This window comes from Schistocerca cancellata, chromosome 6 (genome assembly GCF_023864275.1).
Source record: "Schistocerca cancellata isolate TAMUIC-IGC-003103 chromosome 6, iqSchCanc2.1, whole genome shotgun sequence".
Taxonomy (NCBI): domain Eukaryota; kingdom Metazoa; phylum Arthropoda; class Insecta; order Orthoptera; family Acrididae; genus Schistocerca; species Schistocerca cancellata.
In genome coordinates this window covers 386,885,563-386,906,422 of record NC_064631.1, presented here as the reverse complement: position 1 = coordinate 386,906,422, position 20,860 = coordinate 386,885,563, and the positions used below count along the sequence as shown (strand labels likewise).

Below are 20,860 nucleotides of genomic sequence, written 5' to 3'. Positions count from 1 at the left end.
AAAAAATGGGGCAGAAAATTGGTGCTTGGAGTTCTTTTGCATCAGGACAACACACCAGCACACAGAGCTGTGACAACACTGGAAACACTGCATGACTGTGGGTTTAAATTCTTAAGTCATCTGCCATATTCTCCAGATTGGCTACATCTGACTTTTTTCTTTTCCCAAACATTAAAAAATACTTCAAAGGATAACGATTTGGCAATGATGATGCAGTGATTGATGCTGTGAATGCTTGCTTGGACTTGAAAATGAAAATCTTTTATTTGGATAGTTTGCAGAAGTTATCTGAGTGCGCCCACAAATGTATTAGTGTACAAGGGTATTACACTGAAAAAAAATTGGTATTATGAAATTTCTGTCATTCTTTATTTGTTAAGCTAGAAAGGGCATGGCTGATTCTCTGTCTTGCTCCAATTCCGGCTTTTGCTCTGCCTCTAATGACGACATTAGCAACTGGCCATTAAACCTTGATACTACTTACCTCTACATAATTCTGTGTTTTATATTACTACTGTGTATATCACAGTTCAGCTGAAACTGATTCTTGTTATTAATAACAAACAACCAATAAGGGAAGTGAGTGTAAGAATTCTATATTCCTTACAAAGACCTATGCAAGACTTGTGGTTATCTACTTTACTAATGAATAAATACTGCTGAATAAATGCTTTATTTATTCTTCCACAAGGAAGCAAGGAATGAAAATATGCAAAATAGGCCAACAGGCTTGCACTTAGGACAGATACTCCAAGAGTAAAACATGCTAAACTAAGCATCTAGATTACATTATAGCTGTGTGTAGAATCCATTTTAGCTTATCATCCAGCTGTACTGCTAATAATCTGTCATTAGCAGGTTGTTTCTGCATTTCTGCTTGTTTTTAATTGCATAATATGAATCTTTGTGGCATTATGAGTTGAAGTGTTTGTGTGAAACATTTGGAGGCATGTTGATCTATCATCAGAGCTGTGTCTGATCATTATGATTAAATCATCAGCAAACATCACAGTTTTTTAAGGATCCTTAATATTATTGGAAGATCATGTATGTGAGTCCAGTGTGAAGATGAACCCTGATGTTACACTCCTTGATTCTGAGCTTAGTTTCATTCCTATGACACTGTCGGGCAATGTGGCCAAATGCTTACTAATATTGAAGACAAATACTGTTAATGCCATAACACTTTAGCTTGTCAATAAGAACGTTTTGATCCATGAAATCAGTAGCTTTGTCCATTCCACTTATATATAAATATTAAACAATGACTCCACATAGGAATAACAAAAATGTAAGAAACAGGACAGATTGCTTCTCACCATAAAGATGACATGTTGAGATGCAGACAGGCACAACAAAATGACTGTTACCCAAGCAGCTGTCAGCCAAAGCCTTGCTCAGCAAAGAAAACATACATACTTTCACACAAGCAAGCACATCTCACACACACTGGGCTGCCACCAGCAGCAGCTCTGACTGGTGGGAGCTGCCAGTTGTGTCAGCCAAGTGAGCAGGAGATGTGAAAGTGTGAATGTTTTCTTTGCTGAGGCAGGCTGTGGCCAACAGCTGCATGAGTAACAGTCTTTTTGTTGTGCCTGTCAGCAAATCCAGGATGGAATAATGACAATATTTTGAAAAGGATAGATTGCTACTCACCATATAGAAGAAATATTGAGTCTCAGTCAGGCAAACAAAAGACTGCTAAACAAGCAAGCTTTTGGCCAAATAGCCTTCTTCTGAATTAGACAACATACATACACACATTCTGCAAACACATCTCACACACACGACCACTGTCTCTTGGCTGCTGAGGCAGGAACCCTACAACATCAAGTAAATTATTATTTTGTATATGTCCATACATTTTTTTAAAACTTTTTTACTTGTGTAAAATAAAATTGTCTCTATCTTTTAGGTGCGCTAAATTGGCACGCATAAGCCAACAGTAATTCTGTGCAATATTTGTTTTCTGCTATGACCCTGTACGCAACACATGGATATGCGCCACGGCACCAGGCCACTGATGCACTACTCTTCAAATAGTCTGCCTATGGTAGCTGCGCAGGCCAGATACCAGAGGCTACCTGCAGTGGATCACAATAATTGTATACACTGCATATCATTGCCACACAGCCTACCGAAGCCCTCTTCTATATAAAGACATCACAGCCAGTGCTCCTTTTCAAATTGTATTCTACTGCTTTTTTACTGTTTCTAAGTTTGCTGCTTACTTGAATATAGATAAATAAACTCTTGTTCTTGGAGGCCAGACTGTTGGTTGTGTCTAGCATTATGACACAATTGGTGATGAGTGTGGTGTTCACTTCTGTGTGCTCAGTCTATTTGGTCATTCCATCTGTGCTGTCCATGGGGGCAATGCTCAAATCTCTCCTTGGGTAGCAGCAAGCTCTTGCAGTTTATATCATAAATTTTTCAACTACTCTGACTACACAGGCTTCTACACTGGTGGTGAACTCACCACCCTTTTCCCTTTATGCTGGTGCAGCTGAAAACTGAGAGCCTTATGTGAAGTGGCTTCAGCAACACTTTCTCAGTTTTGGTGTCACTGATGAAAACATGTGTAAGGCTTTGTTACTTTCTTGGATTTTGCCTTGAATTTACCAGTTGCTGTGCCAGTTAGCCCCACTCCAGGAACTAAAATCACTTTTGTTTGACTAAACGTGTACTTTGTTGTCCATTTAGCACCATAAGTGCAAACATGTCATTGCAGCATATGTCAAGTTCTGTCGATGTCATAAACAGCCCCACCAGTCCTACCAAGCCTGGACTGCCAAACTCCATGGCCTCAGTCACAAATGTCAGTTTGTTACTGATACTCATCATGATTCCTGTGCTCATTCTATGGTCCAAGACACCATTATTCAGTTAGCTCCCAGCCAAGAAGTGCATCAATGTGCACTACAGTGAGAGAATCCATCTTTGGCTGAAATAAAAATAAATACTGCTCAATCTTTTGAGGTATCTCTTACTACTGATGATCAGATTGAGGCTTGGGGTGACATCACTGCTGTGGCTCCTGTTCCTGGTTGTCAGGTGGCCACTAGCCTTTTTGGGAGGGGAGGACAAAGTGGCAGCCATGCAAACATGGTCTCCACACCAGACTGGACAGAAACATGCCAAACACCACCACCAGCAACAACAACAACAGCAGCAGCAGCAGCAGCAGTAGTGCTCAGTGCTCCCGTATTGCCCATACTGTTCTGTGCATTGTGGCAGGGCCGCATAATAACCAACTGTTCATTGAAGTGAGTGGTGGACAAAGTGCTCTGACTACAAGTGGACATGGGTGCAGCTATGACTCACAGACATATGGAGTTGGGATCTCCAGCATTGTCTCCAGTTACTCAATGTTTGGTGAGCTACAAGCAGCATATTCCAATTTTGAGCAATTTATGGCTCCTACTGTGTATAAATATGTGGTTCATTTCTTGACTGTTCTTTGGTGGGTGATGCTGCCATCAACAATTTGTTTCATCTGGATGCTTTCAATGGTTTTGGTTTTTCCACTGCGGATGCTGTGCACCTCATTTTCGACCAGGTCCCTCACCAGCAGTTAGATTCTCTGTGTTCTGAGTTCTCGACTCTTTTTTCTGATGAGTTAGGTTGTGCCACTAACTTAATGGCTCACATTATTCTGAAACCTGTGGCCTGGCCACATTTTTTCTGTGCATGCCCTGTTCCAGTGGTCTAGCATGATCACGTGAAACCAGAATTGGACAGGTTGCCTTTGTAGAGGTTGTACAACCTATTGCATCATGTGAGCGGTTTATCTCCTGTTAAAAAACTGAATTGTCAGCTTTGCCTCTGTGGTGACTTTAAAGTTTCTGCTAACTCACAGTCTATCATTGGCACCTGTCCTTTGCCCCATCAGGATGAATTATTGGCCAAACTCACTGGGTACCAATTTTTCTGTAAAACTGATTTATCTGAAGCCTATTTAGAGGTTCCATTAGATAAGGATTCGGAAAGCCTGCTAGTGATTAACATGCCCTTTGGACTGTACCAATATCAGTGTCTTCTGTTCAGTGTAGCTAGTGCATCTGCAATTTTTCACAAGTTTCTGAAACAACTGATAATGTCATTACAGATTGCATCAACTATCTCAATGACATTTTCATTACCGATACATCTATGGACTTGTTCATAGTTTTGAATACTGTTGTGTTGAAGTGCACCTAGGCCAAGTCACACTTTCTGCACCCATCCACTGCATGTTTGGGTATGAGATTTCTTGCATGCTGCCAACGCCACTGTCACAGATCTGCCTCACCTTTCCAATGTCAAAGAATTTTAAGAGTTTGCAGGAAAATTGCCTGCTATCATAAATTCATTCCAGGTGTGGCCACATGGGCCCATCCTGTCAAGAAATTGCTCCATAAGTATGTTCCTTTTCAGTGAATGCCAGTCTGTAAGTGAGTGTTCCTGTTTTTGAAATCTAAATTATATTCTACTCCCTGTTTGGCTACCTTCCATCCTGGCCACCATATGGTCTTCCTCCAGGTGCCTCTCAGTATGGCCTTGGGACTATTCTTGCATACTCTTATGAAGATGGTTCTGAATGTCTGATAGCTTATGCCTCAAAAGCACTCAACTCCACTCAGCAGCACTATTCCCAAGTTGAAAATGAAGTGCTTGCTATCGTTAACACCCTCAAGAAGTTTCACGTATTCTCATGTGTGTCTAAGTTCCACCTCAGTATGGACCACAAACCCTTGATTTCGTTGGTTAATCCTTCTGATTCTTTGCCCAACAAGGCTGCATGTGGAATCCAGTGTTGGGCCTTGTTTTTGTCTCATGAGAATTACAACTGCGAAATACATTTTCAGTCTACCAAGCAGCATGCCAACACTGACACACTGTCCTGGTTTACAATGGGGACAGATCCTACTTTTGATCAGGATGAGTTCATTTGGTTTTGCTAGATGCTGAAATGCAACATACAGTGGAAAGGCTTCCTATGGTGGGCTTCAGGATCATAGCTGTTGTTGCTACGAATCCATTTCTGCGCCAAGTTGTTCATCTTATTCAGCATGTTTGGCTGGACAGGTCTCTGGGCAGGGCTTCTGATCTTTTATTTAATTATTCTGCCCTCTGCCACCACCTATCAGTGTTCAGTGGTGCTGTTCTCTTAGCTGTGGATGCACTATTGCTGAGTGGCACAATCCCACACACCCTTCAGCTGGATGTGCTTCAGCAAGAACATCTGGGACACTGGGGGTTCTCTCAAACCAAGTCATTGGCTAGGTGATACATTTTGGCTTGGCATCAATGGTGATATTGTGCATCTTGTTGCAGTCTGGTCTCTGTGTGCTATGCAACAGGTGGTGCTTTGGGTAACGCGCTCTCCATGGTCCACACTGCTGCATCCTTGGAAACACCATGCCAATTTTGCAGGACCATTCCTCAGTTTTTAATGGTTGCTTGTTGTCGATGCTTTCTCTAAATTTCCACACATTATCCACTGTTGTTCTACGTCAACCATGGCTGTGGCTCAGGCCCTCTCACAACTGTTTTTTATTGAAGTATTGCCTTATGCACTTCTAATGGATAACAGCCCATGATTTGTGCCTCAGACCTTCCATGATTTCTGCACCATGTGATTGCTCCTCCATACCTCCCACAATCTAACAGCAAGCAGAATGTCTCTTATGCTCATTCACACTTCAAATGAAACAGTATGTTGTTGACTACCATGGATGACACCTTGATGTACTTCTTGAGTTCCTACAGGTTTACACACTACTAGGGGGATTGGAGTCCAGCTGAGATGCTTCACAGCCACCAATCATGTGCCCTCCTGCTCTAGCTCATTCTGCATCACCAACATCTATCAGCATGGCCCTCTATATAATTCACTCCTGACTCAGTGATCTGGGCTTGGGGTTTTGGCCATCTACCAAAGCGGATCCTGCCTACAATCCACAGCTGCTGTGGCCACTGCCTCTGTATGGCATGCACCAATAAAGGCCTGATAGCACACCACCATGATTAACTGCATCCTCGCACCATGAGGAGGTCCGCAGGTCTGATGCCACTGCCGCTGCCCTTGCCTCCTCCCTCAGTACCTGAACCAGTTGTGAAGATAGTCCTGCTGCAGGGGCAGACCCACCCCTGTCTCTCCTCTGGGCTCCTATGCCCTGATGCATGCAGTTCTGTTGCCAGCTGGACCAGCGCCATCAGGTCCTTCATGACTAGTGTCCCCGGCACTGTCACTATTGGCACTGTTCCACCACATTGAGGATCCAGACATCAAAATGTTGCCAGCACCCTTATTGCCAGTGCTCCTTTATGGTACTTCATGAGGGCAAGTGCTGCACATGTCTGCAGACACATCACTTCCATCCCGGAATCTCCTGCCACTACCATCAACACCTGCAGTACCTGCCACAGAAATCAAGGATGTATCATTAGTCATCCCAATGTCCACATCAGAGGAGTGCCTTTATCCCAAGAGGAGACAGGTGCTACAACCTTGCATGCAACACCTGGATATGCACTGCACCACTATCAGTGTGCAACAATCCAAATAGGCTGCCAATGGCAGCTGTGTGGGCCAGCTAACAAAGGTCACCTGCATTGGGTCACAAGACTAGTGTGCATGGCATGTCATCTGGTGCACCACCTATTGGAGCCTACCTCTAAATGTAAAGACAGCATGGCAACCACTCTATGCATATTCTGTCTGCATTTAACACACTTCCCCTGCCTGACCCACTGCTATTTATGACTGAAGTGCATGGCAGTTACACAGAAGTATATAATAATTTCATACACCCAAGAACAGTTTCTCAAAGCCTTGTGCAATTTGTCACTCTACAGAAAATAGCTGCCAAAAATAGTATTATTGTCTGATCCTGTCCTAATGAGATGGGGTACCTGGAATGACAATGTCACTTTTTAATGAACATTTTGAAGTTGTTAAATCTGTGACTGGTTCACTTCCAAAGGAATCTTTAGTTTCTGTATAAGAACAACAAAACGCTTTCACTGAAGCTAAAACTAAAAATGCTGTGGTGTGCATCCAGAGCATCTCCAGATTCCTTGCCAGCAGCATTAAAGGATTAGAACCTATCAGATTGGCTTTGCAGACATCTTTAAAATTTGTTGCGAATGTCAAATGCAAGCCAACTAACACAAGATGTGGACACTGGGCTATGGATAATGAATAAGACTGACATTGTTTAGACATTAAATCCAGGCTATACAACTTCTGATACTGTCTGCAATATCTTCAGTGCTGGAGAAGAAGGCACTCTCCAGGAAACTCTCCTCTTCTTAAATGCACTATCAATGTCCTGTGATTTGGAGAGATCATTTTTCTGCCAAAGAAACGTTCTTTCTCATCAGTGACATTCCATGAGTGGAGATTTGGAGAAGTACCAAGTTATTCACTGGTCTTCAGAATACTGGACTTCAGAATGAAAAGCAAAGTAGGGTATCTTAGTAACTTCAGTGAATGTGGACATTTTAAAAAAACAGATGTAACTGAAATTAACTGTCTTTTATTAATGTGGTAAAAATAAGAATGACAGACAAAAATAAAATACTCAGATTAAAATTGGTATAAGATGTGGATTCAGTCTTTCACAACTGCTATTCAATAAATACATCAAAGAAGCAATGACAGAAGTAAAAGAAAGTTTCAGGAGTGGAATTAAAATTCAGTGTGATGACATTGCTATCCTCAGTGAAAGTGAGGAAGATTTCCAGGATCTGTTGAATGTAATGAAATCTTCTGAGCACAAATTATGGATTGAGAGTAAACTGATGAAAAACAAAAGTAATGAGAAGTAGCAGAAATGAGATCAGTGATAAACTTAACATCAAAAGTAGATGAAGTGAAGAATTCTTCTACCTCAGAAACAAAATTACACATGAGGGACAAACAAAGCAAATAGGCTATAAGAAGCAGACTATCACAGGTAAAGAGGGATTCTTTGCATAAAGAAGTATACCAGTATCAAACCTTGGACTTAATTTGGGGAACAAATTTCTGAGAATGTACATTTGGGGCATGGGATTATGTGGAAGTGAATCATCGACTGTGGGAAAACTAGAACAGAAAAGAATCAAAGCATTTCAGATGTGGTGCTACAGAAGGATGCTGAAAATTAGGTGGGTGGATAAGAAGAGGTTCCCTGCAGAATCATTGATGAGAGGAATGTTTGCAAAGCACTGACAAAAAGAAGGGACAGAATGATAGCACATTTTTGTAACGTCAGGGAATGATTTATGTGTTAGTTAAAGTAGTGGTAGGGGATAAAAACTGTAGGGGAAGGCAGAGATTGGAATATATCCAGCAAACAACTGAGGTCAAAATGTGCAAGTGCTATCTAAGATGAGTTGGCACAGGAAAGGAATTCATGGTGGGTGGCATAAAACAAGCTGGAAGATTGACAAAAAATTACATTCAAAATAAAGTAATGTAAAATGTACCTTCTTAATATAGTTTTTGTGCTTCTGGTAGTTTTAACTGTATATTAAGGTAACACAGTAGGCTATAATGTAATTCAGAAGTTGATTTTGGTTTGAAATTATTGTTTTATGTTAAATATTTAATAAGATTTTCAATATTACACATTTTATTACAAATTTTACCCATTTTCATCACACAAATATTGTATATTTTGTGTGTTGACATTACATAACAATCCAGGCTGTAGTGATGAGACAGCAAACATATGACTGAAATTAATTACCAGAAAATTTAGTGTGGGGTCATTGCCACTTCCCTAAGTAGTTTCACCCCATGCCCATTTAGTCATGAATGGTGGATTACATTAGAGAGATAATTCTCATACTATGAGATTAATTTAATTTCCTGAACATTTTTTCAAAAGATGGTGGCAATTTATATGTCTTTTATGTTGCAGCTCCAAAAATTCCAAATCAAGAAGATTTATTATCCGTAAATTCGACATCAGTAATACTGTTTTTGGATTCCTGGCCAAGTGGTGGGTGTCCATTACAGTATTTTGTGGTGGAATATCGTGCAAAAGATCAAAAGTCTTGGACTCTTGTTTCAAACAACATCCAGCAAGAAGAGCTGGTAATCCCTGATCTTACACCTGCTACTTGGTACGCTATTCGAGCAACAGCTCATAATGATGCAGGTTCTCGTCAACATGAATTTATGTTTGCTACAAGGGCAAAAACAGGAGGTAAGTGTCAACTGTTAGTGATAAATGGTTACAGAGTTGCAAAGAAAATATTAAGAAGAATAAGTGGCCCCAACAAAGGCACATAGAAAGTGGTAGTTACTGTTGATAATCTTCCTATATGTGACCTGTCATTAACCTGACTTGCAGTTGCAGTAGCTTTCACTGGTGACATATTCGTATTATTCTCCCTTATTCTCAGTTTTATCCATCACAAACAATGTTTTACAAAATCTTGCAACTGTGTTAATAATGATTTAAATAATAAAATATTGCACCAATTGCATTTTTCATGCACAGCACAAAGTACTTCATGAGCTTATTACTGTTTTCAAGATCTGTGGGAGTTCACAATTATACACACTAATAAAAGTTATGTTGTGCTATACATGAAAAAGCAACTGGTACAGCATTTTCTTATTTAAATCATTCCCTTATTATCTTCTCCATCCACCTATCCAGTCCAGTGTTTTATGATCTTCTGTTGTTATCTTTTGTCACCAGCTGATAGGCAGGGGGCATGGGTTCCTGCAGTAATTTTATCCAATGGATGTTAAAATTCAGAAATTACCACTTTTTGATACCACATCTACAATTCATTGAGTTTCAAATTGTGTCATGCTTCAGGAACTAAATTTGACAAGAAGTACACAAAACTTAATATACCTCAAACAATTGATAGTCGTTATCCATTTAAGATACATTACTTTGATATTCAAATGGTAAGCATATTCAACATTATATGAAAAGTACATTTATTTATTTATTTCTCTCTTTTTTTTTTTTTTTTTTTTTTTACTAATTTGAGTATTGGTTCTACCTTTTTGGTTCAATGTTCTTAAAGTTCACCCTCATATGATGATATCCAAGGTATACAATGAGTTCTGAAATAAAGGTAGAAAATATATGCAAAAAATTATTTAGAGCCCCATTCTGTTGACTGAAATGTAAATTAAAAATGAATAAATCCCATGGATATGGGGAGGGGGAGGGGGGGTCATTAGATTTGATGTCATCTACAACAATTCCTATGCACAGAAAACATCTCTGATCACGTTAATAGATTTTTTTCATCACTTTCAAATTTCTGTTTATAATGCTGACTGGCAAGACTAAAACTGAATACCTTGTGTCCTTAAAACTACATTTTTTGGCTTGGTTAACAAAAAGTGTAGCCTAGGGTGTGTAACTGACTTGATGAATGTAACAAAGCTTACAAAACCACCCTGTACCATGAAGGGTACAGGGTGCACCCATCTGCAGGTGGTCGCTCATGTCGGCACCAATGATGTGTGTCGCTATGGATTGGAGGAAATCCTCTCTGGCTTCCGGCGGCTATCTGATTTGGTGAAGACTGCCAGTCTCGCTAGCGGGATGAAAGCAGAGCTCACCATCTGCAGCATCGTCGACAGGACTGACTGCGGACCTTTGGTACAGAGCCGAGTGGAGGGTCTGAATCAGAGGCTGAGACGGTTCTGCGACCGTGTGGGCTGCAGATTCCTCGACTTGCGCCATAGGGTGGTGGGCTTTCGGGTTCCGCTGGATAGGTCAGGAGTCCACTACACGCAACAAGCGGCTACACGGGTAGCAGGGGTTGCGTGGCGTGGGCTGGGCAGTTTTTTAGGTTAGATGGCCTTGGGCAAGTACAGAAAGGGCAACAGCCTCAACGGGTGCGGGGCAAAGTCAGGACATGCGGGGACCAAGCAGCAATCAGTATTGTAATTATAAACTGTCGAAGCTGCGTTGGTAAAGTACCGGAACTTCAAGCGCTGATAGAAACCACCGAAGCTGAAATCGTTATAGGTACAGAAAGCTGGCTGAAGCCAGAGATAAATTCTGCTGAAATTTTTACAAAGGCACAGACGGTGTTTAGAAAGGATAGATTGCATGCAACCGGTGGTGGAGTGTTTGTCGCTGTTAGTAGTAGTTTATCCTGTAGTGAAGTTGAAGTGGATAGTTCCTGTGAATTATTATGGGTGGAGGTTACACTCAACAACCGAGCTAGGTTAATAATTGGCTCCTTTTACTGACCTCCCAACTCAGCAGCATTAGTGGCAGAACAACTGAGAGAAAATTTGGAATACATTTCACATAAATTTTCTCAGCATGTTATAGTCTTAGGTGGAGATTTCAATTTACCAGATATAGAATGGGACACTCAGATGTTTAGGACAGGTGGTAGGGACAGAGCATCGAGTGACATTATACCTAGTGCACTATCTGAAAATTACCTCGAGCAATTAAACAGAGAACCGACTCGTGGAGATAACATCTTGGACCTACTGATAACAAACAGACCCAAACTTTTCGACTCTGTATGTGCAGAACAGGGAATCAGTGATCATAAGGCCGTTGCAGCATCCCTGAATATGGAAGTTAATAGGAATATAAAAAAAGGGAGGAAGGTTTATCTGTTTAGTAAGAGTAATAGAAGGCAGATTTCAGACTACCTAACAGATCAAAACGAAAATTTCTGTTCCGACACTGACAATGTTGAGTGTTTATGGAAAAAGTTCAAGGCAATCGTAAAATGTGTTTTAGACAGGTACGTGCCGAGTAAAACTGTGAGGGACGGGAAAAACCCACCGTGGTACAACAACAAAGTTAGGAAACTACTGCGAAAGCAAAGACAGCTTCACTCCAAGTTTAAACGCAGCCAAAACCTCTCAGACAAACAGAAGCTAAACGATGTCAAAGTTAGCGTAAGGAGGGCTATGCGTGAAGCGTTCAGTGAATTCGAAAGTAAAATTCTATGTACCGACTTGACAGAAAATCCTAGGAAGTTCTGGTCTTATGTTAAATCAGTAAGTGTCTCGAAACAGCATATCCAGACACTCCGGGATGATGAAGGCATTGAAACAGAGGATGACACGCATAAAGCTGAAATATTAAACACCTTTTTCCAAAGCTGTTTCACAGAGAAGGACCACACTGCAGTTCCTTCTCTAAATCCTCGCACAAACGAAAAAATGGCTGACATCAAAATAAGTGTCCAAGGAATAGAAAAGCAACTGGAATCACTCAACAGAGGAAAGTCCACTGGACCTGATGGGATACCAATTCGATTCTACACAGAGTACGCGAAAGAACTTGCCCCCCTTCTAACAGCCGTGTACCACAAGTCTCTAGAGGAACGGAAGGTTCCAAATGATTGGAAAAGAGCACAGGTAGTCCCAGTCTTCAAGAAGGGTCGTCGAGCAGATGCGCAGAACTATAGACCTGTATCTCTGACATCGATCTGTTGTAGAATTTTAGAACATGTTTTTTGCTCGAGTATCATGTTGTTTTTGGAAATCCAGAATCTACTATGTAGGAATCAACATGGATTCTGGAAACAGCGATCGTGTGAGACCCAACTTGCTTTATTTGTTCATGAGACCCAGAAGATATTAGATACAGGCTCCCAGGTAGATGCTATTTTTCTTGACTTCCGGAAGGCGTTCGATACAGTTCCACACTGTCCCCTGGTAAACAAAGTAAGAGCCTACGGAATATCAGACCAGCTGTGTGGCTGGATTGAAGAGTTTTTAGCAAACAGAACACAGCATGTTGTTATCAATGGAGAGACGTCTACAGACGTTAAAGAAACCTCTGGCGTGCCACAGGGAAGTGTTATGGGACCATTGCTTTTCACAATATATATAAATGACCTAGTAGATAATGTCGGAAGTTCCATGCGGCTTTTCGCGGATGATGCTGTAATATACAGAGAAGTTGCAGCATTAGAAAATTGTAGCGAAATGCAGGAAGATCTGCAGCGGATAGGCACTTGGTGCAGGGAGTGGCAACTGACCCTTAACATAGACAAATGTAATGTATTGCGAATACATAGAAAGAAGGATCCTTTATTGTATGATTATCTGATAGCGGAACAAACACTGGTAGCAGTTACTTCTGTAAAATATCTGGGAGTATGCGTGCGGAACGATTTGAATTGGAATGATCATATAAAATTAATTGTTGGTAAGGTGGGTACCAGCTTGAGATTCATTGGGAGAGTCCTTAGAAAATGTAGTCTATCAACAAAGGAGGTGGCTTACAAAACACTCGTTCGACGTATACTTGAGTATTGCTCATCAGTGTGGGATCCATACCAGATCGGGTTGACGGAGGAGATAGAGAAGATCCAAAGAAGAGCGGCGCATTTCGTCACAGGGTTATTTGGTAACCGTGATAGCGTTACGGAGATGTTTAACAAACTCAAGTGGCAGACTCTGCAAGAGAGGCGCTCTGCATCGCGGTGTAGCTTGCTCGCCAGGTTTCGAGAGGGTGCGTTTCTGGATGAGGTATCGAATATATTGCTTCCCCCTACTTATACCTCCCAAGGAGATCACGAATGTAAAATTAGAGAGATTAGAGCGCACACGGAGGCTTTCAGACAGTCGTTTTTCCCGCGAACCATACGCGACTGGAACAGGTGAGGGAGGTAATGACAGTGGCACGTAAAGTGCCCTCCGCCACACACCGTTGGGTGGCTTGCGGAGTATAAATGTAGATGTAGATGTACAATTTACCAAATAAGGAAAAATCTCATTCTAAATCAATACAAGGGGTATAAAACAAAGTGTAGGCCTATAAGCAGAGAACTGCTGAGTGAAACATGTTTGGCTGTCAAGAGGGCAATGTGTGAAACCTGTAGCAGAATATTACTGAAGGATCTCTAGGAAAATCCAAAGAAATTCTGGACATGTGTAAAGGCTGTTAGTGGTACTAAAGTCAGTGACCAGACACCCATGGATAAGCCAGGGACTAAAAATGAAGGTAGCAAAGCAGAAGCAGAAATGATGAACTCAGATTTCAATTGTTCCTTTAAAAATGGAAATCCAGGGGTACTGCTCCAATTTAATTCTCATTCTGCTGAAAAGGTGACTGATATCAATATTAGTTTCTGTGAAGTTGAGAAATATCTGGAATTGCTAAAACTGAACAGCCCCAGGGTGCAACATAATATCTTTCATGTTCTATACCAGATTTGTGGCTGAATTAAAAAAAAAAAAAAAATTCTTGCTCAGCTGTTGGAATAAAAGCAGAGGTCACACCTGTTTATGAGAAGTATAGCAGAATTATTCACAGAACTGCTGCCCAATGTCCTTTACATCCATGTGTTGTAGTTCCTATGTAAAGATATATCGCAAACAGAATGACCTCAACCATGCCAACCAGCATGGATTCCAAAAACATTAATTATGTGAAACCCAACTCTAAATTTGCTCACATAATATCTTGAAAGCCATGGATTAAGGCAGTCATGTAGACACAGTATTCTTCAATTTCTGAAAAGCATCAGGCTCAGTATCATACCATTATAAAAAGCACAGTCATATGGGATATCAAGGTAAATTTGATACTGGATGAGGGATTTCTTGGTAAGGATAGCACAGCATGTTATCTTGAATGGCGAATTGTATTAGATGTAGGAGTAACTTTGGCTGTCTCCCAAGAAAGCATGTTGAGATCCTTGCTGTTCATGTTGTATATTAATAACTTGCAGCCAATCTTAATATAACCTCAGACTTTTCACAGATGTTGCAGTTATCTATAATCAAGTGCTGTCTAAAAAAAGATGCACAAATATTCAGTCTGAACTTGACAAGATTTCAAAGTGGTGCAAAGATTGTCAATTTGCTTTAAATGTATAGAAATCTAGAATTTGTGCACATCACAATAGAAAAAACATGTACTGTCTTACGATAACAGCATCAATAAGTCACAATTGGAATCAGTCACCTCATACAATTACATGGGTGTTACAGTTTGTAGGGATACAAAAAGGAATGATCACTCAGACTCAATCATTGGTAAGCAGGCCGCATAGTTCAGTTCAATGGTAGAATATTAGGGAAATGCAATCAGTCTACAAAGGAGATTGCTTACAAATCACTATGTAGCCCATTCTCGAATACTGCTCAATTGTGTGGAACCTCTGCCAGACAGTACTAATAGGGGATATTAAACATATACATAAAAGGACAGTACAATTGCCACAGGTTTGTCCGACCTGTGATAGAGTGTCACAGAGTCACAGAGATGCTGAAGAAACTGAACTGGGAGACACTTGAATATAGATGCAAACTGTCCCAAGAAAGCGTGCTTAGAATGTTCCAAGAACCAGCTCTAAATCATCAACCTAAGAATATACTACAACCCTCCTACATATTGTCCCCATAGGGACTGTGAAGACAAGACTATGTTAATTGCAGCTCATATGGAGACATTTAAACAATCATTCTACCTGTACTCCACACATGGAAGGGGAGTAACCCTTATAACTGGTACAATGGGAAGTACCCTCTACCATGCACTTTGCAGTGGTTTGCAGAATATGGATGTAGATATGCAAATACACATGATACCTACAACAGAACAACAGCTCGTATATCAAAATTCAAATACGAGACAAGCATCAGAGTAAATAGCACATTCAAAATAGAAAATAAACATGACAAATGGAAAATTTCAACATTAAAAATAGAAAATAAACACCACAGTAAACACTGTTCATTCATTTATCCACAGGCATTATTGTGCACTGACATTAGGTATGCAGTTTGTTTGATATGTCACTAACAGAATCACTACTTTCAAAATTTCAGTAGTTGTATGACTACTTGAAAATGTTTTTGTAGTTTTTTAACAATTAGAAACATATACACAGCAGTGCATCCTTTCTTACAAAACAATTATTTACAAATAAACAAGTACAATTTCTAATATAACTGGATAGATAGTTTACGTTATATTATCATTACATTGTACTGTCAGTTATTGATTATTTTTGTTGTTCTAATAAATTGGATGGATAAAAATTTACCACTAAGCAGTGGCAGCAGAAAACAAATATAGTAATTATGGAAATATGCAAGCTTTCTGGCCCAGTGGCTTCTTATTTGGGCAAAGGATTGTAGGAGAAGAAAGAGGAATGAAGAAAACGGACTGGCAAATGGAAAAGTTGTGCAGAATCCCAGATCAGGGGGCACTTACCAGATCAATCTCAGATCAAAACTAATACTGAAAAAACAAAATCTTTAGGATATCTGCCAGGTATGACGGCCAGCATGGTCCCGATGAAAAAATATTTGTTCGAAGAAATTTGTACAGAAATTGTGACTATTAATGTTGTACCCTTAGAAAAACATGCAAGAATCCAGAAAATCTCATAGATAATGACAGAAAGAAACAAACCAACAATGCAACTAAGTGACATAAGAAATAAAGGGAAAGTTAATAATGGTGCTGGAGAAAGCTTATAAGATGTGGTGGTCAGGAAGAAACAAAAGAGGAAAGGGTATTGCAGTAACAGTAGCTAAAGAACTAGCAAACAAAGTACTCAAAGCAGAAAGTGTAAGTGATAGAATAATTAAATTTAAAATAATGATGGAAGGAAATATTCTTGATGTATTCCAGGTTTATGGTCCTCAAATATGACATGAAATAGGCGAGAAGGAAGAGTTTATCAATAAACTGGAAGATTCTGAAACAACTAACAAGACTTCAACTATAGGAGACTTTAAGGCTAGAGTTGGGAATGATAGAAGAGGATATGTAACAGTTATAGGAAGTCACGGACATTATGAGAGAAATGAGGAAGGTGAGGTATTACTAGCCACATGTGTGAAAAATAAATGAATAATTAGCTATGCATGGCATAAGAAAAGAGAAAGTCACAAGTTTACCAGATAAAGTTGGAACTTCAGAAAGTGATACCAATCTTTAATCTTGAAGAAGACCATAGACTGTTGGTAGAAACACCAAAAAACTTCAGAAAAGGTACCTATGAGGGGAAAAGACAGGCAAAAATGTAGTGCTGAAAACTGAAATATAGAGAAACACAAGAAATATACAGGGTGAAGATTAAGACTCAGCTTCCTACAGATGAGAAGAAGGATGTGGAGGAAGACTGAAGCAGGTTCAAACAGATCCTACTCAATGCAGCAGAAGAAACATGTGGAAGGATGTCAACAATAGTGCCATTCCATGGCAAGTAGTCTAGTTTAGAAAAAATGTTCCCACATGAACATAACAGGCTGCACTTAAATTTTATGTGAACATTTGCGGATGTTTCCAATGAATGATGGTAAAGTTTTACTTTCGCCAATCTAATACTTGAAGAGGTATGGTCATTTGTTTGAACCCATAATGCAGTCATTTGTTTGAACCCGTAATGCAGCAATACGTTTTTGGCAACTTTGAGATATAATATCTAAGGCAATATTTTATTGAAAGAAACAAAACTAGGTCATCTTGTATAACTTTCTGCATTCTCTTAAGGAAAATAAGTCACTTTTGTTGACTTTAAAAAAGCATATGACAGTATAGACCAAGAATCCCTTTTTGAAGTGTTAGCAGAATTTGGACTAGACAAAAGACAACAAACATCATAAAAGAAATACTCACGGAGACCAAATCCAAAGTAAAATTAATGGGAGAAATGAGCACAGAATTTGAAATAGACACAGGAGTACATCGAGGGGATGGACTGTCCCCAGTGCTCTTCAATTGTGCTCTTGAAAAAGTTGTTCAAGAATGGAGAAAAGCAGGTGCACCAGCACACAGACCGAAATGTAAGGGCATAGAATTAGACTGTTTAGCATTTACTGACAACATGGCACTGATCACCCAAGACATTACTGATACACAGAAACAGCTAGAATTATTACAAGAACAGGCAGCAAAAATAGGACTAGAAATTTCATTTGAAAAAACAAAATTTATGACTGACATCAAAGATGCACCTTCTGATCTCAAAATTGGGAATAACTACATCTCTTGAGTAAAAGAACTTAAATATTTAGGTGAATGGAACTTAAATATTTAGGTGAATGGATTGTAGAAAATTGTAATTAAAATAAATCTGTCAGATCAAGAGTCCAGAAAATGGAGATGGCATTTCAGTTAACAAAAAACTTTTACAACAAACAGAGTCTCTCATGGAACTGCAAAATACAACACTACACAACCTTAATTAAACCCAAAGCTCTCTATGCATCTGAGACAGAAAATCTTCAACATGGAAAACTAAAAGTGGAATTAGAAGTGAAAGAACATAAAATAATGAGGAAAATCCTAGAACCAAGAACTAAAGATGGTGTGCAATGTCCAAAACCCAATGCAGAAACATATAAAAATATCTCCAAAATAACAGCACAATGTGCATGAGAAGACTCTGATTCATAGGGCTTTTAGAAGGAATGGACTCAAACAGATTAATGCACAGAATCCACACATTTTTAAAGAACAAAACTACAAGACTGAACTGGTACAAACAGATGGAAAAAGACCTGAGAGAATTAGGGCCTCTAAATCTACATGACGGAAATGAAATCAGAAAAATCACAAACACACAGAGTTTTGAGGAAGATGAGAGGAAAATTAACTGACATACATGGTCTGCGCAATGAAAATTAGCCTATTCATTGTGTATGAAGGAATAGTGGGCAAAAAGGAAGGCCAACAAATGTTGATTATGTGTAGTCCTAAGTGATCCATCCACAAAGAAAAAGAAGAAGAAAGAACATGTTCTAAAGCATCTAAAAACTATATCTGGTTTTGCAACATGAGCGTATAAGGTCCTAAAAAACCAATGGTAAGGTGGAGATGGATTGGAGATGGGCCCATATTCTGCTGGTACTCAAATTAAATCTGACTTCTTTTATTATGTTCTACAATTGTTTAGTACTGTGGAAGACAAAAGTCTTGATGACTAGCAAATGTGTCTGAAAATCTGCAAGTAAGTAGGCTCTTTTATTTATTTATTTATTTATTTTTGGCATCTTTAAAGCATTCAGCTAACAAAATTCTTTTTAATTTAAAATTGAATGGAATAAAGAATCCAATAAAAAGGATAGTTGTCTCTTTTTTATGGCTGTAATAATTTGTAGCAATCACATTAGAAAAGCGTAATTTTTTGTGGTCTGTGTTACATAAATTTCTTCCCAAATAATCCCATAGTGACATCATCTGGCCAGCTGTGTAGTTTTCCTCATGACATTCTACAGCAAATTAAGTAATAATAATAATAATAATAATAATAATAATAATAATAATATTTATTCAATATTGAATAATCAAATACAATCCCTAGAAATAATACAGTTTCAGGACATCATACAGATTATTCTTCTGAATACGACAGTTTATAAATTACAAACTAAAGATCTGTTTGTATTAATAAATTTTACATTTTGATGGATTTTACATTTGGTAGTATACAATCACAATATTACAAATATTGTTTTTATCAACATTATATTAGTTGTAGGTTACTTAAAACTATGAGCTTGACATACTTATGAAGCACTTTTCATACAGATATAATACTGATCTAGGGAATAAAAAGGGTTTTCAATTAGAATTCTTTTCAGCTGATCTTTTAATTTGTTAGTAGGAAGGGTTGTGAGACTTTTTGGTAGAGCATTGGCTAGCTTCAGCCCATCATGAAGTTTTTTTTCATATAAGGCTGTTGTGTGGCTATTTAAATGGTATCTGAACTTTTACCTTGTATCGTACTGGTGCAGGTCACAGTTGAAATATGGATTTATTGTTTTCACAAGCAATATAACTTTCAATATGTATACACCTATAATGGTAAGCACACCTAATTTTGGGAACAGATTCTGACATGATTCTCGAGGTTTGGCACCACAAATAATTCTGATAACTTTTTTCTGTAGCATTAATAATGTACTTAGGTTGGCTTGAGTTGTTGCACCCCATATTTCTACAGCGTAGTTGAAGTTTAATGAGAATAGGGCATGATAAGCAGTTTTTAGTACACACATGTCCTTACAATATTTGCTAATCATATTTATAGCAAACACATTCTTTGACAGCTTACATGCTAAGGAATCAATATGCATGTCCCATTTGAAGCTGTCCTGGATTGTAATTCCCAAGAACTTTGTCCATTTTTCCTTTTTTACAATGTCATTTCCTATGGATAATTTTATGTCAAATTTTATTTGTTTCCTTGTGTTAAATTCCATCATTGCAGTCTTTGAAGCACTTACATTTAGATGGCTTTCATTAAAATACTTGACTATTTATGTTGCACAGTACCTCCAGACTCTCATAGTCTTTGTGTTTACACACTATTGATGTGTCATCTGCATACAATATTTTTGTACAGTTAGGAGAACAATACTGTATATCATTAACATAAATCAAGAAAAGAAGGGGTCCCAAGACAGAACCTTGAGGCACTCCATATTTGATATCTGCATACAATATTTTTGTACAGTTAGGAGAACAGTACTGTATATCATTAACATAAATCAAGAAAAGAAGGGGTCCCAAGACAGAACCTTGAGGCACTCCATATTTGATATCAGTAATTTTAGATTTGTAAGACCCACTGTTTGTTTTAAGCAAGACAAATTGTTTTCTATTGCTCATATATAATTTTATTGGCTCATAGCCAGTTCCTCTGATACCCAGGTTCCACAGCTTGTCAAGTAATATGGTGATGTTGACACAATCAAAAGCTTTTTCTAGATCAAGGAACACTCCAGTTAAATACTCCTTGTTCTCTATGACCGTTATTATTTTGTCTATTAATTGTGCTGCTGCTACTGATGTTGACTTGTTCTTCATAAAGCCATTCTGATTTTCAAATATTAAATTGTGTTGACTCAGGAATGTCATTAGTCTAGTATAAATAACTTTCTCAACTACCTTAGAAAGTG

General features: G+C 38.9%; 1 protein-coding gene across 1 annotated transcript in view; it reads left to right on the top strand.

The window, feature by feature from the left end:
- LOC126088343 (Down syndrome cell adhesion molecule-like protein Dscam2) overlaps nt 1–20,860 on the top strand; it is an 802,978-nt gene that overhangs the window by 679,542 nt on the left and 102,576 nt on the right. The window contains exon 24 of the mRNA XM_049906478.1: nt 8,895–9,182. Coding sequence (XP_049762435.1) covers nt 8,895–9,182 — 288 coding nt within the window. The remainder of the gene's footprint in view (nt 1–8,894; nt 9,183–20,860) is intronic.